At 35.3% G+C, this 25,876-nt stretch overlaps 7 protein-coding genes and 1 non-coding gene across 11 annotated transcripts; 4 read left to right on the top strand and 4 right to left on the bottom strand.

The window, feature by feature from the left end:
* Window positions 1-2,282: 2,282 nt before the first annotated feature.
* On the top strand, window positions 2,283-4,435 carry LOC107423801 (protein ARV 2). 2 transcript variants are annotated; one of them, XM_048479279.2, is made up of 9 exons: window positions 2,283-2,470; window positions 2,582-2,629; window positions 2,732-2,821; window positions 2,907-2,955; window positions 3,053-3,135; window positions 3,230-3,324; window positions 3,447-3,513; window positions 3,624-3,699; window positions 4,140-4,435. In XM_048479279.2, exons 1-9 carry the CDS (start codon window positions 2,384-2,386, stop codon window positions 4,238-4,240), a joined length of 696 nt encoding a protein of 231 aa, XP_048335236.2. In that variant the 5' UTR covers window positions 2,283-2,383; the 3' UTR covers window positions 4,241-4,435. The 2 variants fall into 2 exon arrangements, with proteins under 2 accessions (XP_048335236.2, XP_048335237.2); XM_048479280.2 differs by having other exon boundaries at window positions 2,285-2,470; window positions 2,910-2,955.
* Window positions 4,436-4,640: 205 nt separating this feature from the next.
* TRNAM-CAU (transfer RNA methionine (anticodon CAU)) lies at window positions 4,641-4,730 on the top strand. The gene is given in 2 exon segments: window positions 4,641-4,678; window positions 4,695-4,730. It is a non-coding gene; the product is annotated as a tRNA-Met (tRNA).
* A 395-nt stretch (window positions 4,731-5,125) lies between these two features.
* LOC107423833 (protein NTM1-like 9) lies at window positions 5,126-8,712 on the bottom strand. Of its 2 annotated transcripts, none has more exons than XM_016033470.4 (6): window positions 8,111-8,702; window positions 7,721-7,986; window positions 6,978-7,115; window positions 6,576-6,869; window positions 5,552-6,004; window positions 5,126-5,423 (listed from the first exon to the last, which is right to left on the bottom strand). In XM_016033470.4, the coding sequence occupies exons 1-6, from the start codon at window positions 8,283-8,285 to the stop codon at window positions 5,157-5,159; spliced, it is 1,593 nt and encodes a 530-aa protein (XP_015888956.3). In that variant the 5' UTR covers window positions 8,286-8,702; the 3' UTR covers window positions 5,126-5,156. The 2 variants fall into 2 exon arrangements, with proteins under 2 accessions (XP_015888956.3, XP_015888957.3); XM_016033471.4 differs by having other exon boundaries at window positions 5,283-5,423; window positions 5,524-6,004; window positions 8,111-8,712.
* An 898-nt stretch (window positions 8,713-9,610) lies between these two features.
* Window positions 9,611-13,129, bottom strand: LOC107423834 (uncharacterized calcium-binding protein At1g02270-like). 2 transcript variants are annotated; one of them, XM_016033472.4, is made up of 11 exons: window positions 12,886-13,129; window positions 12,605-12,763; window positions 12,407-12,511; window positions 12,154-12,259; window positions 11,628-11,845; window positions 11,429-11,505; window positions 11,083-11,197; window positions 10,843-10,968; window positions 10,337-10,447; window positions 10,148-10,255; window positions 9,611-9,933 (listed from the first exon to the last, which is right to left on the bottom strand). In XM_016033472.4, exons 1-11 carry the CDS (start codon window positions 12,886-12,888, stop codon window positions 9,697-9,699), a joined length of 1,365 nt encoding a protein of 454 aa, XP_015888958.3. In that variant the 5' UTR covers window positions 12,889-13,129; the 3' UTR covers window positions 9,611-9,696. The 2 variants fall into 2 exon arrangements, with proteins under 2 accessions (XP_015888958.3, XP_024932206.3); XM_025076438.3 differs by lacking the exon at window positions 12,886-13,129 and having other exon boundaries at window positions 12,407-12,538; window positions 12,605-12,744.
* A 1,081-nt stretch (window positions 13,130-14,210) lies between these two features.
* On the top strand, window positions 14,211-16,199 carry LOC107423832 (uncharacterized). Its single transcript, XM_016033468.4, has one exon. It carries the CDS (start codon window positions 14,565-14,567, stop codon window positions 15,528-15,530), a length of 966 nt encoding a protein of 321 aa, XP_015888954.2. The 5' UTR covers window positions 14,211-14,564; the 3' UTR covers window positions 15,531-16,199.
* On the bottom strand, window positions 16,177-18,349 carry LOC107423803 (uncharacterized). Its single transcript, XM_060819228.1, is given in 10 exon segments — window positions 16,177-16,316; window positions 16,490-16,534; window positions 16,660-16,699; window positions 16,702-16,738; window positions 16,903-16,985; window positions 17,125-17,194; window positions 17,296-17,379; window positions 17,504-17,599; window positions 17,755-17,819; window positions 18,319-18,349. Coding segments are annotated over 10 exon segments (645 nt in total). The 3' UTR covers window positions 16,177-16,222.
* A 766-nt stretch (window positions 18,350-19,115) lies between these two features.
* LOC107423831 (WAT1-related protein At3g30340) lies at window positions 19,116-21,504 on the bottom strand. The gene is made up of 6 exons (XM_016033467.4): window positions 21,188-21,504; window positions 21,016-21,078; window positions 20,821-20,937; window positions 20,319-20,730; window positions 19,586-19,737; window positions 19,116-19,498 (listed from the first exon to the last, which is right to left on the bottom strand). The coding sequence occupies exons 1-6, from the start codon at window positions 21,373-21,375 to the stop codon at window positions 19,336-19,338; spliced, it is 1,095 nt and encodes a 364-aa protein (XP_015888953.2). The 5' UTR covers window positions 21,376-21,504; the 3' UTR covers window positions 19,116-19,335.
* Window positions 21,505-22,969: 1,465 nt separating this feature from the next.
* On the top strand, window positions 22,970-25,871 carry LOC107423828 (pentatricopeptide repeat-containing protein At4g01570). The gene has a single exon (XM_060818944.1). The coding sequence runs from the start codon at window positions 23,076-23,078 to the stop codon at window positions 25,407-25,409; it is 2,334 nt and encodes a 777-aa protein (XP_060674927.1). The 5' UTR covers window positions 22,970-23,075; the 3' UTR covers window positions 25,410-25,871.
* Window positions 25,872-25,876: the final 5 nt, after the last annotated feature.

The following is a 25,876-nucleotide window of genomic DNA, read 5'->3' as shown; positions in this document are numbered from 1 at the left end:
ATGAGCTCAACTCAATAGTTCTAGCAGTGAAAACTATGTTTATTCATGATCTCAAGAGTTAATTATGTTTATTCATGATCTCAAGGGTTAATTTATTTGTTCTTATTCTACACGGATTAATTTATCTAATGCCTCTGCAATAAATCTCTACCCTTAATTTTCAGGTTGGAGTGAAGATTAATGTCTAAATTGCTATAAAATAGCGTACGGGAGAGCAAACACTTGAAAGTTCATTTGTTGTGATGATATATGAAAATGTAAAATAAATAAATAAATAAATAAATAAATAAAATAGACAACATATATATATATATATATATATATATATATATAGAATATTAAGCTAGGGAACTTCTCAATATATAAGTTAGCATGATCGAACCACAAGTGAACTCTGAAATGGACATTATCCTCTACATTTCTCGCAGCAGCCAGTACGCATATCTAATGAAGAAATAATTCCTATATATAATCACTTTTTTTTTTAAGCGATATATAATCACATTGGATTATATATAATGTATATAGTTTTTGCCAATGCGAAATACAGCTGTCCGTGAAACCGAAATTACGGGGTTATGCACTTTGATTACTATTAATTGAAACTAAAATTACTGGGGTATACACTTCAATTAATTAGGATTAATTTATAGTATTAATTGAAACCAAAAGTACTAAGGCATGCACTTTAATTAGGATTAATTAATGGTATTAATTAATTGGATTCCATCTGATTGATGATCAATTTGAGTGCATGTAAATTAACTAATTAATTGGTACGGAATGGAATTCTTAATAAGTTGTTGTCTCTTGAACTTGATCTTCTCTCGTATCGTATACATGCATTAAATTGGCAGACAAAAACATGTACCATCTTTGTTATAAGTTTAAACATTGCGCTCTTACTTTTTCTTTTCAATATATGTTGCTCAGTACCCCATTAATCACGACGTCAACAGTAATGACGTTATTGTTAGCGTGGACAAGTGAGAGAAGAGATTAATTAGGTCTAATCAATTTTAATTTACCAATTATGAAGCAATTTTGGATCAACGAACAAGGCCATATTTTTCATCTATAAAGATTACAAGCCAAGTTGATTCATTATATAAATATATTGAGACAAAAGGAGGTCCGGTGGCTGGTCAGGTTTTCAATACTTATCATAAAAGAAATGCCTGGAAAATAATAAATTACTTGTAACATTGCTTTAAGAAATTAATAAAACGAAAGATTCGTATGTTCAAAACTTAAATATTAACTTAAGAGAACCCAACCCTAGCTACCTAGAATAGGGCTAAATTATATTCTAGGGCTTAGGTTTAACTGTTTAAGCATCATTTCAGTGGACGATGATGATGAACAGAAAAAAAGCCACATGCATTTGCCTAGTTTTTTGGATTTCTCTTTTCATTTTTTTTTTTCTACAACAAGCGTATGCCTAAACAAGCATAGTATTTATATGGAAAATACAGAGACATAAGGCGTACAATCTCACTTCACTTGTCGTTTTATGATTGTTAGAAAATTGGTGTCGTTTCAAGGGACTTGTCATAAAAGTCAAAGAATGTGATTGAAGACGACGTGCCATCAGAGTTAAAATAACTTTAGTTGGTATGGACAATGGAGCCTTTGATTCAACACTCTTGTCTTAGCTCAAAATAACTTGGTAGATGCATATTCACATTTACCCCCAAAAAAGAAAAAAGAAAAAAGAATCTTGATACATATTTACGGCCCAAAAAAAAAAAAAAAAAAAAACAACTTCATATAAAGTTTGGTTAAATATAATTAATTTTTTCCCCTATAAATTTTAGTCTGATCAATTTGATAATAAGTCACACGTGCAAATATAAGGTTCTATAGATTAAAACCGACAAAACCAACTAATTGCCACATTTGAAAAATGGGAGGAGAAGGAAAATGGAGGAGTTGTTGATGTAGAATTCTTTTGTGGAAAAATAACTATCTAACTATTTTTACAAGTGTCTATAAATTGCAATTATTTAAACGGTTTAATTATATTACTAATGTGTTAGTTGAACACATGAAATAAATGATTAACCATTTCAGCAAAAACAGAAATAAATGATTAACCATTTTTATAAATATCAACTTTTAATGGTAGTCAATTGGGTCCAAATCACGCTCGGATTAGCTAGTCCAAAGCCTTGGATGTTTGGGCTTGAGGTATGGTAGGCTCAAAATTACTAGCCCAGTCCAAAAGGAGAGGACAAAATAATAATAATAATAATAATGAAACGGTGCAGTTTTATTGGGAGAAGACGGAGAAAGGGAGGGAGCGCGGTAATGGTATGTGGTGGTGGGGGGGTTGGAGTTTGAGGGTGCAAAGAATTGGAATTGGGAGTTTGGAGTGAGGAGGATGGAGTACAGATGCGTGGAGTGCGGGAACGCAATGAAATCTCTGTTCGTACAGTACTCTCCCGGCAACATACGGCTCATGAAATGCGTACGATTTTATATAACATTGTTGCTCCCCTTTTATTTCCCAGCTCTTTCCTATTTATTTATTATTATTATTTTTTTAAAATTGTCTTTTTTTTTTTTTTTGGATGCTTAGGAGAGGTGTAGAGCAGCTGCGGACGAGTACATCGAATGCGAAATCATGGTATTTCTCAGTTTTTTTTTTTTTTTAAATGGTTTCCTTTTTTTAATTAATTAGCCGTAGTAATTTGAAGCTTCATTCTGTTTTCGTTCTTCTATTTTAAAGATTATTGTTATAGATTTGATCCTGCAAAAGCCCAAAGCATATAGACATCTACTGTATAACGTGCTCGGACCAAAAAGTTCCTATTTTGAGGTTCTATTTTTTATTTTTTATTTTCTTTTCAATTTCAGTTCATTTGCTGCTTTTTTCGTTGACTGATTTTGTGGTGTTGTTTTAGCAGGGTTTGCTTGGGAAATTGAGTTTTGGGTTTCTTGTTTTGGATGGCTGTATCCATTCAGTTCAGCAATTTCTTTTCTATTCTTTTATTATTACCATATTATATATGAATGAATAGAATTGTTCATGCCTTAGCAATTGCTTAAGACAGGAGTCTTTTTATAGATAGAAGCAGAGAACAATTGGGTTTGTCCACAAGCTTTTCCTCTTTACTTTGGAGATTTCAAAAGGTTTGGCTTTAATCTAGTTTGAACTGCAAATAAGTTTTCTTTTAGTTTCCTGTAAATGTTTTGACAAATGAGTTTCATTTTCTTTTCATTTTAGCTCTTGATGGATGTATTTCTTGGAAACTTCATCTTTCTTTCTACTTTTCTACTTGCAACGAGGATCTTCTTGAGTGCATCAGTTGGATCCCTCAGGTGAAGAGTTGATTTAAGATAGCTAACCTCTAGCAGATGGATAAAGAGTTGCTTATGTTACACATTTTTTTCACACTTTTACTTGTATTGTATATGATTTGATTTGGTTTATACTTGAACAGATACAAAGAAATTCTGCCAGCAATCCTTATTTCGAGTTACTTCAAGTTATTTCTTTTGGCTATGATGGTATGGTTTCTGAATTGCGTGATTGTTTTTTCCGTATCTGTACTTGTACCCTGCAGTATACTACGTGGTTAAACTCAGTATACATCTAATTTTATTTATGTGTTCTACAGGTTTGGGAATTTCCATCTTCTGTGGTTTTCATTATTGATTTATTTGTTGTATCAGCCAACACTGTCGCATTGAAAGGTCAGTTGATACAGCATTTGCAGATGTACAACATTGTTTGCAACCCGTTCTTGTCCTTTCCTTTCGCCTCTTTGTTTTGATGCTTTTAAATCTAAGATAAGATACCTAACGACTAAATTCTCTTCTATGAAAATTTGAATTAAAGAAATCATGCCCTTGAATGTTTTAATTTGTTGAAAAACAAGCTGGTGGTTGTAGAATTCTTGTACAGATTTGATAAAAATATCCATTGCTCAATCTAACATGGAGCTGCTGATAGCAAACACCTTAGCAATTTATAAACATATACAAAGATTACTTGTCAAATTTTACTAGTTAATTTTCAGTATTTGTTACTCTTAGCTGGTTGAAGCATTTTGCGGTCCTATGATGAGGAAGATCACTAATTACTATCACTAATTACTAATGCCATTTCTATTCTTTTGTCTCTGATGAACCAGTGATTACTGAGTCAACGACAAGTAGATGTGTGGCTATCTGCTCCTGTGCACATTTCATGAAGTTTTTGGTGACACAAGTGCTGGAGTTGAGAAGCTCTTGAAGCTAAAAAATTTTTGTTTTCCAAACTTTTTTCTTCTACCTGGAAAGTAGCATGATTCAAATTTTATGCTCTGTAAAAAAAAATTATTACAGGAAAGGCCTCTACTGTTTGAGTAGAATGTTATAAAATTTGTGATTGAATTACGCATTTGCTGGATTAATGAAACAAAAGCAGCATAGTGGAAGTTAATCAGTCTTTTGCCTGGCATTTCAATTTCTATTAACTTTTCATTCTTTCCTGAGAATCCTGGCCTTGATTACTTCTTTCCGCAATCCAATCTCTTTTGATGTAAATTGATAAGAAAAATTTTGAAAGTCAATGGAACAGCTGTGGTTGGATATATATTTTTAAGCATGAATATGTTTTGATAAAAAAAGCTTTATCGTTGCTTCCAGCTAAGGGGGTGGTGGCGCAGTTGGCTAGCGCGTAGGTCTCATAGCGTATCGAGTGAGTTATCCTGAGGTCGAGAGTTCGAGCCTCTCTCACCCCAGTTTTAAGTTTTCTATTTTCATTTTCATTTTTTCATCGCTCAGAGAAAGAACGCCTATTAGACTATCCAAACGCGACATGAGCACAGCAGAAACGTGAACGAATGACGAAGATAATAATGTACATGTATTTCTCATTCATCATTGAGGATCAAAACAACTCTTATCAATTAACACTGCAATGTTGTAAGACTTCAAATGAAACTAATACCTGGTCAGTGAAATGAAAGAATGCTAATATATCCTGGCTATTTCATCACCACAGTACACAATTTGTGTATTGTGGTGATAAATTACTAAAAATATGCAGAGACATGTACCCAACCAGAGTTGCATTAAAAGTTACAACCCATAATATTAATTGTCTCATACTTTTTTTGTAATTAAAAAAAAAAAAAAAAAAAAGCTTTAGTCTAATGTCCAGCAGACTAGCACCAGTTTCCAAATAAAAAAGCCTCCCTAACAAAGACAGCAAATAACAAGACGCCTATAAGTGCACTGAAGAAATATACTGCTGGTGGACTAGATTTACAAGGTGGTTCCACAAAAACGAAGAAACTCTTCCAATTTCCGCAAGGTGACACGTCACATGCGGCCTTGTCTTGAACTGTTTTCCTTTCGTCTTTACGCCCTGGATCACGCTCTTCTTTTTGGGATAGATTAGCAGCAGTATTCTGTGCAGCAGCTTCTCTGACCTGCAAGAGAAATCATATGGAGTTGAAGAGTAGAAGATGGATTCCTCATATATGAATTTTTGCTATAATATAACACCTTAAGCAGAGAAAGGGTTCGAACCATCAGGCCAGCAGCTTGATTATCTCACCTTGTTTCCTGATTCAGCTGTTTGCAAACCTTCACTCTTCACCTGGATTCTTCTTGAAGTAACTCCCGTTCTTATTAATTCGATAGGTCTTGGAGGTTGGCATGGTTTTTCAGGTGCTTTTGGTATTTCAAGTGCAGTTGGTTTTTCAGCTTTGCATGGAACTGCAAATGGCATTACAAGTTTGCGTGGTTTCTCAGGTTCACGTGGTTTTTCAATGATAGAGTCGGTTGCAAGGTAAAGACAATTGATCGAATGTAAATCTTTAGTTAAGCTAACAGAGGAAGCATTCTGCACGGAGAACTGATTATGAATAGGAACATTTATATCCTTTTTGAACTGGTCAAAATTGGAAGTTCCACTTGGTGTCCTAACCATTTCCATCTGCAGGTATTCCTCCATTCCAGCAGGTTCATTCAAGAAACTTGAACTTGAACTTGCTGATCTAAGGTAACGCTGTAATATTGAAATGAAAATTCTATTAGTTTTCTAATATTTCCAATTGTTGACAGGGATGCTGGATTGCATTGGATTAGACTAGACTAATTTACATGATCCAATACTTTAAGTCCAGTTCAATCCAGTGCAGTCCAGCATCTCAAACAGGCTTATGGTATTTTCAATCGAGACTGGTTTTGTCTTCTCATAGTTTCAGCTAACACTAGTAGTCTTCCAATGCTTTCACCTAGACTAATTCAGTCTTCAACTATTTTCAGTTGAAGTCTTTTGATCTTCAGACATTTCCTTTTAAGGAATTATTGTTTGACCTGTGCTCAACATTTCCCAAATTTTCATTTTTCCTCAAGATATTTCAGTGGTCTAGTGGAGAATATCACAAAAAGCATTGTAATAACGCAATTGAGAGCCATATAACGCTCCTTGTGATATTCTCAGGGCCTGTTTGAGATGTTAGGTTACGCGGACTAGACTAATTTAAATTTTATTGCATCATACTTAATATATTGGTCATTGGCTATTGGAATGAAGAATTCTTCACTCCAATAGCCAATGGACAGTATCACTTTACCAGTCCATGGTCTTCATGAGCTGGAAATGGCAATGACTGGCCGGAGACATTGAAAACAGGGTGTGTTGTGTCCTGCCAGAAGTATTCATCATTGTCAACAAAAACCGAATTCACGAACTCGTTGGGATTCTCATCTGGTTCATCAGCTTCGGATGGAAGTTGCAACTCATTCCAGGCATAGCTAGAGCCATTGGGAAAGGGAAAATCAATTTGCTGCTGTGCGGAGGGGTACTCATCTGGTGGTTGTGAAGGCCTAAAGATCGAATCAAGATTCACATCTGAGTGATCGTATGCCTGGATTACAAATCATAAACCAAATAAGTGAAAGGTATAGATACACTTTCCATGCATAAATCCAACCTAATTTAATTGATATTGAAAATGTTCATAGAGCACGCTTACTCTCATCTCCGGAATTGTATCGTGTAGTTCTTCATTTTCAAAACAAGCCACACTATGGCTGCTAGGTTCACCATCATCACCATTAGGAATTTTCTTCTTATCTGGTTTTTCCATCAAACGACAGAGAACAAAGGGTATCTGAACAATCAAAGAATAAAAGATATGATTTCATGGCGTACTAAATGCTGCAATATGAATTAAACATGAGTCACAGCATTAACAAATTGTTAGTCAGCCATAGAACTTGATACCAAAGAGACATATTAACAACAGACCTCATAAGATTGAGATTGTACATATTCTTATAAAAACAAGCAATGGTCCAGATTACTGTGGCCATGCTTTCATGATGATCGGAAACAGAACAAATTCTTATCTAAATATGCAGAACCTTGCCACCTGAGCTAAATGCAGCGGCCAAAGGGCAACAGTCATTGTTATACTACAGATTACGAAAACGTTATTACCAATTGGATGTCTAATTAAAACTAAACACAACAGAACTCAATAAGTGCATTAGAAAATCTTCTCTGCTAATAATAATTTGTAGAAATGGCATGTTCACGCAAATTTGGAGAAAGAAGAACTTTTTTATCAACAACACAATTAAAAACAAAAAAACAAAAAAAAAAGCGGGCCAAATACAAAGACCAATTTAATTAATTGGAGCAGAGCACAAAATGCAGATACACAGAAAAAGGAGATGAAATGAAGACAAAAGGGAAGGGAATAAGCTATATAACCTGGTCAGGAAAAGTTTCAACAGAATAATACTCGTGAATGACCCAGTTAGTCCCTTCGCTAGGATTACGACCTTTGTGGAAGACCAAAGTCCTCTTCTTGCCAATGAGAGCTTTAGTGGCTGGAGACTTGATTTGACGTTCTTTTCCAGTGACCTTCCAATAACCAGCTTTGGTTGCCCTGTTGCAGCGTTTGCTGTTGGTATACTTGTAATCTCGGCGGCAGAAGAAGAACCATTCTGGGTCATCCGACTTCAGCACCGATTGCGCTTGGATTAAAGAAACAAACAGGAAACCAAAAAAAAAAAAAAAAAAAAAATATGAAGATACAAATACATAGAATCATAGAAGCAAGGAAAGACCAGTATATATACTAAATAGGTAGGTACCTACCAGGTAACTCCCAAGGCTCGAACTTGCAGACATCGACCTCACCGATGAAATCTTGGACTTTGGAATTCTCACCAAGCATTTTCAGCTTCAAAAAGTGAGTGATGAGCTCTTTTTCCGTGGGACGAAATCTGAACCCAACAGGCATTGATTCCAATACTGTGCTGCTTCTATTCATCTCTTTCTCCTCTTCAGCGAATGCGTTTTACTAGTAGTTTATAATAATGTCAAAAGCAATGGAAAATATATACAGTTTTTACAGGGAATTAAGCAATTACAGGCAAAGGGTGTGATATTATTATTTTGTTTCTAGCTTTGGGTCAGTCTATTGGGGTTGTGTGTATATATATCAACTATGTTTATGCATGTAACTTTTGGGAATAATCAGTTTTTCAGAGGCTCAGCTTTCAGCAGTAGCAAAGGGAGTAGTGGCAACTGCATTTAATTAAGTGTAGAGAGAGAATTTATGAATGAATGAATGAATAAGAGATGGGTTTTGAGTGTGAAGAGAGAAACAGTACACCATTTTCCGTACAGCATTGACTTAAAAAGTTTTTGATCAACAGCAAGTCTTTGGCTTCGTTTAGAAGCTACCTTCAGTCTTCAGCGTTTTGGGAGGATTTTTGAGAGTTTTTTTCTTTCCTAATAGCCACGTCGGATGAGTGGAACCCACAAAACCCAAACAAACCGTGTCTGAGACCCCATCTATTATCTACGGATGCCGCGTATGAATCGTTTCTACGTTGGACGCTTCCTTCGGAGAATAAAGTTGGCCTTTTTATTAAATTTATTTATTTATTCTTTCTTTTTTTTTTGCTCGTATTCTTCTCGGAAACTCTCCTTCGGATTTTTATTTATTTATATTTTATGTGATTGCTGAACTGAGCCACCCCCTTATTATTTGTTATGCGTTTCCTATTTACTAAAAGTGATTTATGCACACAGACAAAAACAGAGAACTGGACCACTAAAATGTCATTAGAAACTTGATGTGACCGATAACGGAGTGCATAATTTTCTACTTATATCTTTTTTTTATTATTATTTTTTATTTTGGTATGGAATAGTCTTTTGACCTCTTTCCCCGCAACCACAATCGGGTAGGAATTATTTTGGAAATATTCAAATGGGATTTCCAAACTTGCACCTCAAGTTTTTATTATTGTAACCCCACCATCCCAATATTCACTCATGTGTCCGATTTGTTATTGGCTGTAAAATGTCATAATTCATTCACTTTGTCCGTCATCTTTTTTTGTTTTTCACAAGTTGGTTAAGTTACACTTTTCCAGTTTCCACTTGCCCTAAGTTCCACTCTGAAACGTACATCAGGCTATCGGATACCAATCATTCTGACCAGTTTTAGTTGATTATTCTACTTTAAAAAAACGCCCACTTAAAAATTTTTCACTTGTATATTGTACCCATTTCAGGTGTAAACCAGTCACTTGCTATGATCAAAGAGCTTTCCACCAGGGAAAAAAAAGAAGAAGCACTAATTGGTTCTCTAAAAATGAAAGAGCGAATGCGTGATGAGCTTCTTTTTTGTAGTTTAGCAGATGGTATTGAAAATTAAAAACAATTTGCTCCTAGCAGTGGTTTTTAGACTCGTTACATTTCATCCTTAATGGTGAGAACATAACAGTGAGACAGGCGTGATCAGAAAGTGAGTAATTCTCAGGCCACATTCCCTTCTCGGTCTCACGAGGGAATAGAACTGCATTCTTCACTTTGAATCCAAGGGCTTCCCCAGTTACTTGTCTGAAGGCATTTGAACTCGAACTGCAGTTTTCATCCTGCTCCGACCATGTAGAATTCCAGATCCTCTGTGACAATGTCAATGGGTATAAATCAGTTTTCCACTCCAATCATCATGCTTCTATTCTAATGCTTCCCTTAGTTTTATTCAATGAAGTAATCAAATACTATCACATGTGCATATGAAAAAGAACATGGAGTAGCATATGAAAAAGAACATGGCTACTCCATGTAATAGATGGAAAATATAGACAGAGTCCACAATTCAGGGAAGTAAGTTACCTTAAATTCTTCATAATCAACAACACCATTTCCATCGATGTCTGCTTGCTTCCACAAATCCCTTGTATCTTGGAAAGTTAGTCCATTAGGAATTCCAGCCAAATTAACCTGTAAGAAACCTAATTAATTGAATCTTATCCTCAATAAAATTGTATAATTATAAATACTGTAAAAGCTAATAAATTGAACCTGGTGGAGAGCTTCGCAGAATGCTGAGTATGTAATGTAATCGCCATAGTTTTCACCCTTCAGAAAGGCGAACGCATCAATTTCAGTCATTGAAGCTTTCCGAAGCTGGTACTGGAAGCCAAGAGAAAAAGAAAGAAGAGAGAAATTAGTATCCCATGTTGAAATATCAGTGTGACTGATCTACACATTCAACACTAGAAAATGAGAGAGCTTGTTTAACATTTCAAGCCCTTTACGATAAACAAATGAGTAATGGAAGAAAACAGAAAAGAAGAGGTTCATTGTTGAATGCTTTAAACTCAGAATCTGTCTCCTGTCACCTAACTTTTCCCATCAATATCCAAAACAAGGTTAGAATTCTCCATGTGTAGTTGTGCATTGAGTTCTCAACTTTAGCCACATTCAGAATATTTTCTACATCTAGTTTCAAAATGTCATTTCTCCAACGATAATTTGTTGATTAACTTAATAAGAATAATAGAGAAGAGCACAACTGAATTACTGACCTTCAAAATACCAAAAACAGCTTCACCCCAACTAGTCTTTAGTGGTTTACGTGCCTTGTTAGGATTACAAAGCCATATGAAATCAACACCACAGATATTTCCCCTGTGGTTGCGGTGGCTAACCCACTGTTAGACATCAAACACACAAATGCGGTCTATAATTAGTAGGCATTGCACAAAGATAAATTGAGGCTACCAAGTACATCAGTAATATTAATATTTGAATATAACAATACCGACCTTCTGTGCATCTGCATCATTGTCATCACATTGATGAGCAGTATCATATGTAGATTCAAACCCCTGTGACCTAAGGAATTTATAAACATGACCACGCTTGCTTCCATTCCAGTCACTGCAGAATGTACGACATAAATGGAAAGAATTAGAAACCATATCCTACCCCTTAAACCCTTCCATTATTTGTCAAGGCAGGTTTGGATCCCCGGTCTAGAGTAGGATTCTACATGACTTCACAAGCTAAGCCAGCTGCCAGTTGGCACCTTAAAAGGATTTTGTTTTTGGAACAAAAAAACAGAGCTCATTGTTGAAACATTAAACCAAGAAGACCATATAGTAAACTTACCCACAGAGTATGATTGGCATGGGCTTGAGCTGGTTTTCTTTCTGATATGATTCCACGTATTGCAAAATTTTGTAGACCTGTTTGGAAACATATATGAGACCACGGTAAAGATGAGTTGATGACTACAAGGGTGCTAATGATGAACTATGGTTGCATGGTATGAAACAAGTAGCAGAAGAGTTGGTAATAACTTAAGTACCTGATGCAATCTTACTATAGATAGACTGGAATCATGAGGAAATAATAAGTGGGTGTTCACAATTAGGACTTCTGTAACGTTGCCCTTTTGGTTTTGAGACAAAGGTACGTTTAACTGAACATGCAGCAACTGAGCAACACGATCTCCAAAGTCATTGAACAGCAACTCTCTATAGTGTAGAACACTGAAGTAGTCCTTATGTACAGCAGTCAGCAGACCTGCATACAGCAGATACATTATCTCAGCCAAAGCAATAAGCTACTCAAACTCCATAGTTTAACATCAACTTAATACTCAGAACAAGGACTAAAGCTTGAAAATGGTAAACAGTAGTACCCTATGCAACGTGGGGAAACGGAATCTTAGAAGTGACAAAAGTCGAGAAAAAGATAGTTAGGTTGAACATAACAATTTGAATGACAGGAAAGACATTAAAAATAATCAGAGAGAAAAAAATCTAGTAGTGCCAGACAAATTCAAAATATGAGAATTGACATAAACGAATCTGTTAGACATAAGAATTTACCATCTCCACGGTTGTTGGTTCGAGCAAGCTTGAAAGTAATATAGCCTGCATCACCAAGACTCTTCAAATACATCTGCACAAATTCTTCATTTCCAATCCAGAATTCCTGTTTGTTTTGAAGAAAAAGGGCTATTTAGCGAATACCATTGCGAAAGAACAAAACTTTAGATTCATATTAGAGTTCATTTCTTTAGTACAGAACAGGGCATACAGAGACCCAGCAAATAAGAGCAAAAGGGAATATACATATCACCTGCAGACATATAATGGAAGATGTTTCAAAGAGCAGCCAATCCAAAATCCTCTTGTTCCTAGCCAGCCAAAATGCTCTGAAGTCGCTCTCACGAAGGCCTTGATTCTGTTTCGTTCATACCCACCAAAAGAACTGAGAAAATAAAATAAATCACCGCAAATTCAAAGATCAAAACATTAAAAGGGGAGAAGATTATACCTGTTGATCAAGTCGTTTGTAGATGGGAGCTAAGATATTGAAAGTAGTGCACGATATCACTGAATGCCCTCTTTCTGGTTCTGGCTCACCCATTGACGATATTGATAGAAAGCTGCAACTTTTGGTTCTCGCAATAGTCTCATGCTTTGCCACAACCACCTGAAGTTTAACACCAGGAAAAATGAATGACAAAAAGACAAATTTTCAACCTCAGGAAAAATGCTATTCGAGAAAAAAAATACAAAGAAATAATCCAGAGAGAAATATATATATTGACAAACCATTTTCACAAGATCCTTGCCAGTTAGCCACTGCTATTGTTATTGAAAAAGAAGAAGCCGTTAAAATTTTCAGAGGAAAACGGGTTAAGCTAGTGATGGGTTATGGAAAATACTGATTCTATGTTTAGATTTTGGGTTTATCCTTCCCTTTCTCTGTTTCTGCGTTTTTTACTTGCTTTTATATAGTCCTGTTGCTTTCATCCGTGTCATTCCCGTGGTAAAGATAAAGATACAAAGTGGGAAGAGATTAACTGGCAATGGGTTTGCATGGAATTTAGCAATTATCATTTATTAATACAACTGGGCCCAAAGGGAAGCTTCTTTCTCTGCCTCAGCTTACAGCTGGGTTTTGGGCTGTAATTGCAGAGCTTTAAGATTCCAAGTCTTACTAATTCCATTATAAATGCACTTACTTATATAACTAAAAGCAAATATTATGGCTTTCCATACTTGGGTTATTGATTGATAAATGCATTCTTTGGACTTTTACTTAATATAGAAAATATCTATTTCCTTAGTACCTTTTACTATAAGTCATTAACACAACTTACAAAACACGAACATAATCAGAGACCTCTTTTAGCAGTTTTTATTATTCCTCATTTTCATATTACCAAATAAAAATATATATATTATTCTTCATTTTCTTCAAGTTAAAGACTTCAACGCAAACAGTACGTGCTGCTACGTGTCACACGCTCATGGCTTTTAAATAGAAAAAAGAACAAAAAAAGAAGAAGAGTAGAATTTAAAGTGTATAAGGGATAACAGGTGGCACACGGTGACAGGCAGGATATCAAGTTAAAGTAGCTAGTCGGTGGCTTTCCATGTGGAGTCGTCTCTCCAATCCTCATCCTCTGGCATGTTCAAGTGCGAAAAAGTCCACAATTCATTATAAGTAACCTCAAAAGTTTCATCCATTTGTTTTGGTCATCGATAAAGCTGAATTGGGTCAGGACGTATTCATTGAAAGACAAGAGTCTTTTTTTACCAAAGTCCTATAATCTGCAATTAGGTAGAGAATCCATGTCTTTTGCGAGCTTTAGAACAAAGCTGTGATTATTGATCGAATCCCATTTTGTCAGCATCTAAAACCAATACAAAAACTATTTTTCCATCACTATTTACCGTCCGCTGCTCCATTATAAATCAGTAGCAATCACCTACCAAACCAGCATCATTCCTTTAGAACTAAGTTGCCCAACTACCTGACCTTTGCAAATTGCTTCCTTATAACAATTCCATTTGCTTCTAATTTCAACTCTGACCATACAACAAAGTACACCCCTAATAAGGGTATTTGCATAAATTTCACACATGATTTCATTTATGTATTACAAGATTTGATATTTCTAGAGAAAAATACAGAGGAAAATTGCAAATTTGACAAGCAAAAACCAAGAATAATTTGAAAAGCAATAGAAGCAAATACTTAATTTGGTATTAAGGAGTTTGTCCTTCCAACAAGATAACTCAGACCCATTTACGGACTGCGTAACAAAAAGAATAATTAGTTGATCTTTCTTTATCCAATTTACCTTAAGTTGAAACATCTCAACCAACAGAAAAAACCAACATAGTTTTATTTTATAAGACAAACAAACAAGCGCACAAATAAGTGCATTTTTGAAGAAAGAAGTGCCTGCGGCAGGTAGAAATCAGAAGACAAAGCAAACAAAATGATCAATTGGAAGCTCCTGTGGCCAGAATATCCAGCATTGCAACCAGAATGGGCCATGGAAGATATCCATTTAGCGTTCTTCAAGTGTCTAAGATGGCAGGTTGAAGAGACCATGGATCCTATCAATTGCCCTTACCACTATTTCTGTGATAGCACTTATGCTGGTAACTATTCACCTGCTGTGGATATCGCTGCTCTTATGTTAACAACCATTTCATACTTGGCAACTCTAGTCGTTATGGTCATGGACATATCAAGGAGAGGTCAAAATGGTGGTCTATCAAAGAGATGTTTGCTGCCTTCTGGTCCAGTTTCGCTCCCACTGATCCTTTTGGCCCTAGTCAAGGGACGCAGAATCAACACCATATTTCCTCTATCATGCACTGGCCCTGCAATCCTCCAACTGATTCACATTTCTGCACTCAGCTTTGACAATGAAGCTGTTAAGGATATCAAGTATGTTTTCTTAGAGGCATCAACAATTTCTGGAATCTTGCATGCAAGTCTGTACTTGGATTCTATTATCTTACCGTATTATACTGGAGTGGATGCTCTGGTTTCATCAACATTTTCGGGTGAGTGTTTATCTTGTGTTTGTCGTAAAGATGTTTTAGTAGCTGGAGGAACTATTGTATCCTACCGAGGGTGGTCAGTGACCACATTTTTGGTTGTGGCTGCCCTGTGTTTAAGGATGATTAGTAGAATGCCTGGAGGTAAAACTAGAAAAATCATACTAGTCAGGTCGGTGATAGAGACTTTATGCTGGATCCTGATAACTACTGATTGTGTATATCTATCAAGAAATTCCCCACCAGAGAGACTGGTATTGAGAGTTGCTGCTTTTGGAGGCATCTTTATTTTGATTTGCCTTCACGTACTTAAAAAAGCATGCACTCAGATCACACAATGGCAGCGTATAAAAAACATAGGACAAGTGCCATTTGCATTAAAGCCCAATAGATAGGTGACAAGAAGAAACATATATCTTCAGAAGCTAAGGATTCTATTGATGAAAATAAATATGAATGTTCTTCTACAGCTAATCTTATCTTTTCCCACTGTTCAATTTACAAATTTAATAACAAAGAGATCCAAGAGGGGGTATAAATCTAAGTCAAAATGCACCAGCATATAGAGGGAGACAACAGATTTCAGGGACTGCAAATCGTAATAGATATCAGATCTCTTTGACAAATATGCTCCTGCCACATATAGAAAACAATCTAGAGAGTGAAATTCCCAAGTGAATCACAAGAAGAACCTCCTTCTGCTAGTGTCCATTTCTGGCTAATTTTCAAATGGGTAAGGAAAAAAAAAAAAAAAATTACAGAAAGAAGAATTAAGAGGCATCGAGGAGTTTTTGTTAGGAGGAAATCTATCAGATCGATAGGCCAAAATAAATGAACGATAAGAAGAATACCTTGTGAACCCACTAATATTCCCCGCCTTTAGTATTAAATGTTCCATGCTGCAGACTCACAAACTTCAATGTGAAACGAGGGTCACACTCCCATGGTTTTTTGAATAAAACATTGTATCAAGACTTATTCATAACCAGCTAGCATGAATGGTGACAAATACCATTTCGTAAATAAAAACATAAGTACAAATGCACGTAAAAAATTTATCATTTGACACTGACCTGAAGACGAGCAATCACTTTCTCTTGATAATAGTTTCACCCTTGGCATCCTTGGTTTTTTTACTTTTTGAGTCTGTCTGTTTGTTTTCTTTGGTTTCAAAAATGTACCTGATAAAATGATAACAAAAGCTGTAAATTAGGATAACATAACTTATCAAGAAAAGATTTGTATTCCCTTATCTTTCAGTCGGAAAATTTATAAATATAATAACAGAAACGAAACAAACCTATGATGTCTAAAGAATATAAAATCTCACTGGTTGTGAAAAGTTACAACTCACCGACGATGAAAATTTGGATCTTGTGGGAAAAGTGACTGTCTTAATCTGAAGGAAAACGTCCACAAAGGAAATCACTATGAGAGGCAGACTGAATATTATTTCATATAGATATTAATCCGCGAATTTTGAAACGTAATTAGTATAATAGAAAAAAGATAAAAGAGTAAAACCTTCCAACTCGATGACCTAAGCATGCTACAAAGTTAGTAACACAAGCTCAGGCTCATGACTGGTTGGATCTCCATGATTCTGAATGCACATGAAAAAATAAAGGGTTAAACATGGAGAATCTATTCCCTCCACAAATCACAACTTAGCAGCAGCAACAAGAAAAATCAGGCTTAATATTAATGATATGGTGGAAAACCAGCATACAAATGGTTTTGTCAACAAAAATAAAAGAGAGCAAAAACCTTAATATCCATGCGTGAAACAAGTCTCGACAGCTTGTAATGGGCAGTAGGTCCATAAGGTAAGCCAATGATTAGGAGAGCATCTAAAATGGTTAAAGAGCTGAAAGTTGGATCTTTACAAAGTCAATAACAGGACATAATAAGCTTCAAACTATTCACAACAAAGCTTGGGACACATAATAATAATGTCAAAAGAACCCTTCCGCAAGAATAACATGCTACCTGGTTCCCTGCGGTTGGTGTGAACAACAATAATAGAAGTAAAGTCCTTTTTATTTGCATATTCTACAATCTGCAACCAAATAAACCAAGGAAAAAGAAAAAAAAGAAAAAAACGTTAACGGATTTAACTTGGTGTCCATTGTGTAAGACAGAGGAAAGTATAACCATTACCTTTTGCAAGTCATAGGTTCCTTTCTTGTAATAATGTGCATTTGGGATCACAGAAAGTAATTCTGATATAAACGCAGGCCCTCTCTGCAAATTACACCAAAGATAACGTAAACATATACTAAACGAAAAATCCCATGTACAATTCCTGCATATACTTTAAAGAAGATAGATAAAAGAATGAAAAGAGCAAAAGTGATGAAGGAAATACAGTAGAGTTGAAGCGAAAAGTTGTGATTAACACTTTTGGATTAAGATCACGTTTTAAAATCGAGCTGAATTCATCAGCATCATTTCCAGCAAATAGCTGTATATAAACAAAAGCAATAATTTTTATTAACAGCAGAGAGAGAGGGAGGATTCAAAATTTAAGCTTGCTAACAAAAAATGCAAAGGGAAAAAAAAGAAAGAGTAGCTAGCAAAGGTGCATTGTAAAGCACAAAAAAGAGAATGGCAAAGAACCTCTTCTCCTTGTTCTTTATCATGGAAGGCTGTATTTCTTCCTCCTCCTTCTTCTTCTTCTTTTCCTTATTATAGTTACTTCTTCACCTCCTTCCCTTTCGCACTTCTTTCTCTTTGCCCCCATTACTCCAAGAATTAAGAATTTGATTTCTTGCCGCCGGTTGTCGGAGACTAGGGGGTTTTTTTTCTCCATTGAGAGCAGAGAGACTGTCAAAATTATTATTATTATTATTATTATTATTATTGAAACAAAGAAGTAATAATAAAATAGACGAAAACTTGAGTCGGTCAAACAAACGAAACGACATGGCGTTTATTATTGTTGTTGTTATTATTATTATTATTATTATTATTATTATTATGATATAACTGAAATGAGAATGAACACAAGAATAGTTATCTTACTAATAAACTTGTTTTGCTTTAAAGTTAAAAATTTGAAAATTATTATTATTTTTTGCTAAAAACTTTTTTTTTCTTTTTTTTTGGGGAAAAACTAAAACTACTTGAAAAAAATATCAACCACATAAAGTGTAATGTTGTGGATGCCGTCTGGTCATTTACCGGTGTTAATGATCATCTCCAAGAGCTCCATTGGACCTTTTTGTTTGACATTTTTTCAGCCTTTCGTTTCAGCATATCAGCAAACTATTTTTAACCATCGTCTTGTTGATTAAAGTTTCGACATAATTTATTTATGTTATTGTGTAGTGTTAGCTAATAAAAAAATTAAAATTAAAATTAAAAACAATCATTTTACTAAACAACACCTCAAGTAAAAGTCGAAGGTAAGTTAAAATCTAAATTTTAAACAGTAAGACCAAAAAAAAAAAAAGGTAAGAATCACCGATAACATTTTATAATGGGATGGAATGGTTAAAAGTAAGAGGTAATATATTTTCTCATGACAAATTGGTTGTAGAACTTAATTGTTTAAAATATAAGCATATTATTATTATTATTATTATTATTAGTATTATGAAGGAGAAGAGGCTAACCTATCCTATCCTTAAAAGAAGCAGGATCATTATTATTATATAGCTGAAATAAGAATGAACACAAGAGTAATTATCTTACCAATGAACTTGTTTTACTTTAAAAATGAAAAATTGAAAATCATGCCGACTATGTGAACTAGTTGAAAAAAATACCAACCATATAAAATATAATTTTGTGGGTGCCGTCTAGTCATTTAATGATCTTCTCCAAGTGGTTTACATGAGTCCTGATATTTGATATTGTTATCTGACTTGGAGTGTACGTTTCTTTTACTTCCACATATAATAAGAAACAACAATTATAATTCATGATTGAACACGGGCTTAGCATACTATGAACATTAAAATAGATAACGTTTTTTCGTTTTCATTATCCCCAACAAACTGCATTACACATTGGAAAGCTGCAAGAAACCTAAAATGCCTTTGAGCTGTTGAGCGTTCCAACCAGATAATTGACATAAAATGGTGGACAGTTGATTAATTTGCTAGAAACCCATGTAAAACAACTCGCTAAAGTTTACATTACATATAACAGGTGGTTGACCTGAATTACATATCAAAACTAAAAGTCTGTTGAAGATCATCTTGAATTGACAGTAACAGTTGAGACATGTGAAACTTGCTTACCATCTTCACCTTCTTCAGCTGCTTGGTTCTGCTTCACTGAGCATTCTTTCGCCTCTTTGCTTTTTCCCCACAGAAGAATATACATGCCAATCACCACTAGAATCGAACCCAGAACACTGAATTGTTAATGGAAAACGTTAGGTAAAATATAATAAAAAGTGGAGTAGTAAAAAAGAAGAATATTGGTTTCAAGGAATATGAACCTTCCAAGGTAAATTTGTTCATGCAAGACTGAGAAATCAAAGATGGCAACAAAGATCTGAGTGAAGGGTGTAAATGCTGCTGTGAAAACTGGACCTTTGTGATTAATGCACCATGACATTCCCACATAACACAATCCTGATGCCACCATTCCCTGTGTTCCATAAACACGAAAATCCAAGTCAAACTTTTTCTTATAGTTAACCATTATATATGTTTGTGTTGGAGCTCTGAAATTTTTCTAGTCTTCTTAGAATTTATATTTAAGATTTTATTATAATTATTTGTTTAGTTTTTTTTATTTATATATTTGTTCCTATTCTTAGTTTAATTAAAACTTTATACCCACAAATAAAGTTCTAAGTTTATTTGATATTTAATTCGGAATTCAAATTATTATTTCCAATAATACAAATTTTATCATTCTTTTTCTTCTTTAGTTTTTTAATTTTCTATTTTCTTCAAAGTTTAACAAAATTTAAAATTTTATTTTAATTTTTTTCAAATTTAACATAACTTTAGAAGTTTATCTTAATTTTTTTAAAATTTTAATATAAATTTGAAATTTTATTTTCAATTTTATTACTTTACAATTTTATTTTTATTTTACTATTGCAACTCTGTTTTCAACAGTGGTGACAGAGTTTATTTTCAATTCTAAGCCTATTTTTAACAGTTTCAATTTTTACTCAAAAAAAAGTCATTTGCATATATGTGGAGTAAAGAAAAACTCACAGCATATATGACACTGATTATCTCCAAGGTTCCTTTGAGAACCCACATGGAAATGTTCCTGTGGATTGCCAAACTTAAGATGGCTGATTGAACGGCTGAGAAGAATGACAAAATAGCTGTGCTAGTATATTGAAATGGGTATTTTTTGCCAATCCTGGCCTGTATCAGGAACCATGAAGACCACAAGAGAGAACCTCCACCCAAGAACATTGAACCCACAATCCACCTCTCAGTTTTCTTAGCCGAAATCATCATATGATGGTGGTTTTCTTGGACAACAGTGGCCGATGAATGCGAATGGGCCAGTGGCATTCCTCTGTATATGGTTAATAACAAAGCTCCACAGACGCATAGCAGAGATCCCAAGACCTTAGCTGTTCCACTCTTGCTTTTCATGTTCACTTTCTCTAGACTAGAAACAGTTCATTTCACATTGAATTTCAACTCTCGAATTTTCCAATTAATAATCAAAGAAATGCACTTAAAAAACTTTATACTTTACCCAAATAGCAGTGATAATATAAATGTAATTACAGGCACCATATTGAGGAATGCACATGAAAACGTAGCCGATGTAAATTCAAGTCCAATAAGAAATAAATACTGCGAGGGCGTGATCCTGAACGAGACAGACAGGCTTTTTAGTGACAGCTATAACAATGAAGAAAATAGAGGAACATATACATAACATACTGACCCAATTAAAGCACTTAAAAAAAGGTGACAAAGAATTTGAGGTGTAAGCTCAGATCTGCTTTTCCTGCAAAGAAGATACATGATAAGGCAGAAATGTTGAGTTCAAAAACATTGCAACAAAGAGCAAGCAATTTATTTGAGCAACCAGAAAACCAGAAACTAAAACTCTTTACCTTTCCCAGAAGTAAGCAATCGGAAACAGGAAAGTAGCCGAAATTGCCTGCCTATATGTAACTATAACCAAATGGTTCAGACCTTGATCAAGAGCCTTTTTGAGAAGTAAATTTACTAAACCAAATCCAAAATTAATGACCACCATTGAAAAAACATGCTTCCATTTTCCACCCCAACCCATCCTCATCTGTATGCTTTTCCTCTTTGATAATGCACTTAGAACTCCTGCACTTCCACTTTATATAGCTGCAGCACCACCCTAAAATGGGAATAGACATGACTTGATACTCTGCATCACATCACTGCTTTAGCCAATCAACATGCAAATTAAATATAATTACTTTGTTTATTTGTTTTTGTTCCTGTTTTCATGCTTTTTTTTACCCGGTCCTGCAGCTGATTATGGGAACAGATTACAGAATCAATTGCTAAGCTCATACTTAGCGGATCATCAAACAATAATGAAAAAAAGATGTACACGTTACCATTTTTTGGGTTCTTTACTTGAATACAGTGAAAAACTAGTAGTCATAATTAGTTGAAAATCTTATTCCAATCTGATTTACCTCTCTGGATTTTTGAATCGCATTTTAGCATCTTTAGAAAGTTGTAGAAGATATTGTGTAATTGAATTCCTTTCATATAACTGGTATCTTATACTAGCTCTTTTTTTTTTTTTTTTTTTGGGGGAAAAAATCTTATACTAGCTTCTAAAAACATCAATTATTCATTATTATTTGACTATTTCGAGCAAAGAACATTATGTCAATTCTTATAAAGACTAAATGGTGCTTGCTACTGTAAATTTTTACAGCAATATTATTTTTTCTAGGTGTATTATTCCTACATATCCATGTGAGTGAAAAATACATGGAATGGTTAAAAAGCTATTCGACCCTGTTTAAAACTACTATCATGAAAAACACATTGTGTAACAATGACATTTCCTACAATATTCTTAGTTGTTACTAATATTTGTCGTCGCTTACTCATTGGTTGAGCGCAACTGCTCTTTACTTTTTCTGATGCATTTTGGAACTAATGTCCGTTGCCTTGGAATGAAAATGAAAAGAAGAGGAATGTGGAATTTTAGAGAAGGACAGGAAGTCTCTGTACTTCTTGGGTGCCTATGCCGACCATAAGCATCAACTAGGCCTGCACAACCAAAATAATTCTATGCAATAACACACCACTTCGTCAAATTACTAAAATGCCAAAATAAAAATTCAAATATTCATTTTTTTTAATTTTTAAAATTCTGACCCGTCTCCACAGAAAATTTTCTATCCTGTTTCCGCTTTTTTTTATATTTTTAATAGACGGGACAGAAACAGAAATTCTTCAATCAGAAACGGAATGGGATGATTTTTCTAGCTTTTTTTTTCATCGTTCATATAATTTTTTTTTATAAATAAAATAATTAAAATATAATAAAAATATTATAAAACATATCAATACCGATGGTTAAAATTAAAAATTTAATGTTGGAGTTTGTAAAAAATATATATATATATATATATAATATTTTATATAAATAAAATTAGAAAAAAATGAAATATATATATATATATATACCAGATCGATTTGCAAAGTGTTTATTCCACGTTTTCTGTTCGAATTTTAAAATTTTATCCCAAATTCACCCCATAATCCCAATTTTTTTTTTTAAAAAAACCACCCCGTTACGGACGGTACACGGGACAGATATCGGATCGTGGGGGCAAATTCCCATTCCTAAACAAATAAAAATAAAAATTGGTCCCTTTTTTTTTTTTTTTTTTTTTTTTTTTCCCTGTTAATAAAAATAAAAATTGGTCGCGGGGCCCAAGTTTGTTCAGTCTCCTTCTGGTTCGAAATGCAAAGCCGAAGCTCCAAAACCAACCTGCAATGCGCCATGGAAGGAGCTTCCTCGTCAAAGGACAAAGAAGCCATTGGCAACTGGGTGATCATCTCCTGGTTGCTTCACTCACCAAAACCCTATCCGACTCCGGCACTCATAACCTTCCCGACCCTCATTCCATTCCTCTCTCCGAGTCTCTCCTCCTCCAAATCCTTCGCACCAAAACCCTACACCCTTCAAAGAAGCTTGCTTTCTTCAGATGGTGCTCTCTCGTCCCCGATTTCAAGCACTCTGCTTTATCTTACTCCCACATCTTCCGTACTGTTTGCCGTGCCGGCTACCTCCATGAAGTCCCCGACTTGCTTAATTCCATGAAGCAATATGGGGTTGTGGTACATTCCGAGACTTTCAAAGCGTTGCTCGACTCCTTTATTCTCTCCAGTAAGTTTGATTATGCGCTTGAAATCCTCCATGTTATGGAAGAACTGGGAACTAGCTTGAATACCCATATTTATAACTCTGTTCTCGTCGCTCTGGTTAGGAAAAATCAAGTGGGTTTGGCCTTGTCTATATTCTTTAAGATCCTGCAAGGAAATTCCCAATTGCTCAGTTCCATTGCCTGTAACATGTTGCTGGTGGCTCTTAGGAAAGCAGACATGAGGTTGGAATTCAAACAAGTGTTTGATAAGCTAAGAGACAGCAGCGGCTTTGAGTTTGATACATGGGGCTACAATATATGTATTCATGCATTTGGATGCTGGGGTGATCTGGGTTCTTCTCTGAGCCTCTTCAGAGAGATGAAAGAGACTGTAGGTCCGGATTTATGCACTTATAATAGTCTCATTCTTGTGCTCTGCTTCGTTGGGAAGGTGAAAGATGCACTAGTTGTCTGGGAGGAATTGAAAGGGTCCGGCCACGAACCTGACGCCTTCACTTACCGAATTCTGATTCAAGGATGCTCGAAATCGTATCGAATGGATGATGCCTTGAAAATCTTTAACGAGATGCAGCATAATGAAATTTTTCCTGATACTATTGTATACAATGCCCTCCTGGATGGGCTATTCAAGGCAAGAAAGGTCAATGAAGCCTGCCAGTTGTTTGAGAAAATGGTTCAGGATGGGGTAAGAGCTTCATCTTGGACTCATAATATTCTGATTGATGGTTTATTTAGGAATGGAAGGGCTGAGGCTGGTTACACTCTGTTTTGTGACTTGAAGAAAAAGGGACAGTTTGTGGATAATATCACTTATAGCATTGTTGTGCTGCAACTTTGTAAGGAGGTTTTGCTTGATGAAGCTTTGAGATTGGTGGAAGAGATGGAAGACAGGGGCTTTGTTGTTGATCTAGTTACGGTAACTTCACTTTTGATTGGGATGTATAAGCAAGGTCGGTGGGATTGGTCAGACAGACTCATGAAGCATATTAGGAATGGTAATCTGGTGCCAAATGTTTTGAGATGGAAGGCTGATATGGAAGCTTCAATGAAAAGTTCTCAGACCAAAAGGGAGGATCTCACACCTTTTTTCCCATCTAGAGGTGACTTTAGTGAGATTATGAATTTAATAAGGTATGCCGAATCAACAGTAGATGGGGTTAAAGATGAGGAGAATTCGTCCGCTGACACTGATCAGTGGTCGTCATCTCCATATATGGATCAGTTGGCTAATCAAGTGAATTCCACTGACCATCCCTCACAGCTGTTTTCACTCTCTCGAGGGCAGCGAGTTCAGGCGAAAGGGGTAGACTCCTTTGATATTGATATGGTCAATACGTTTTTGTCTATATTCTTGGCCAAGGGAAAGCTGAGTTTAGCATGCAAGTTATTCGAGATTTTCAGTGATATGGGTGCCAATCCTGTGAGTTACACTTACAATTCTATGATGAGTTCATTTGTCAAGAAAGGATACTTCAATGAGGCATGGGGTGTCCTCAACGAAATGGGAGAGAATGTCTGCCCAGCAGACATAGCAACATATAACGTCATAATTCAAGGCCTTGGAAAGATGGGAAGAGCAGATCTAGCCAGCTCTGTTCTGGATAAGCTAATGAAGCAGGGCGGTTATCTTGACATAGTTATGTATAACACACTGATCAATGCACTAGGGAAGGCAGGCAGGATGGATGAAGTGAACAAACTCTTTGAGCAGATGAGAACTAGTGGGATCAATCCTGATATTGTCACTTTCAATACACTTATTGAAGTTCATAGCAAGGCGGGTCGACTAAAGGAAGCATATAAATTCTTGAAGATGATGTTGGATGCAGGCTGCACTCCAAACCATATTACTGACACAACTTTGGATTTTCTTGGGAAAGAGATTGATAAACTCAGGTACCAAAAGGCATCCATGATGCCAAACAAGGATGATTCTGCTTAGAAAATTCTTCTGGTGAGGTTGGTTCAAGCGTTATAAAAACCTAACGCTACTTTCTTTTTCCTTTTTTGGTCAAAACATAAGTCATAGTTGAATTGTTGTGACTACAAGTAAAAACAGATTTTACAACACCTTATCTACTTCCTTGTAAAAGTGTTTATCTTGTAAATGTAAAATTCACCAGTATTATAGCGCACCAGCATATTCCTCAATGGGAGAAGGTATGCACGAACATCATGTGTGACAATCTGGGAAAGGGACAACAAAGATTATATAGGGGTGAATGTGGAAGAGGAACATCTATTGTGAAAGAGGTCACTGATGGATTGAGGACATGGGTGTGCAGATGTGTGTTCTTTTCCTTGTAGTAGAAACCAGTATTCGAGCCATAATTCATTTGGTTAGTAGACATTTGTATATATTCTTGTACCCTTGATATCATAAAGGTGTAGTTCATTAAATGTCTCTTT

The sequence above is a fragment of the Ziziphus jujuba genome, chromosome 7 (genome assembly GCF_031755915.1).
Source record: "Ziziphus jujuba cultivar Dongzao chromosome 7, ASM3175591v1".
NCBI classification, from domain to species: domain Eukaryota; kingdom Viridiplantae; phylum Streptophyta; class Magnoliopsida; order Rosales; family Rhamnaceae; genus Ziziphus; species Ziziphus jujuba.
Note: the sequence above shows the minus strand (reverse complement) of the source record. Positions and strands in the feature narration are given on the sequence as shown.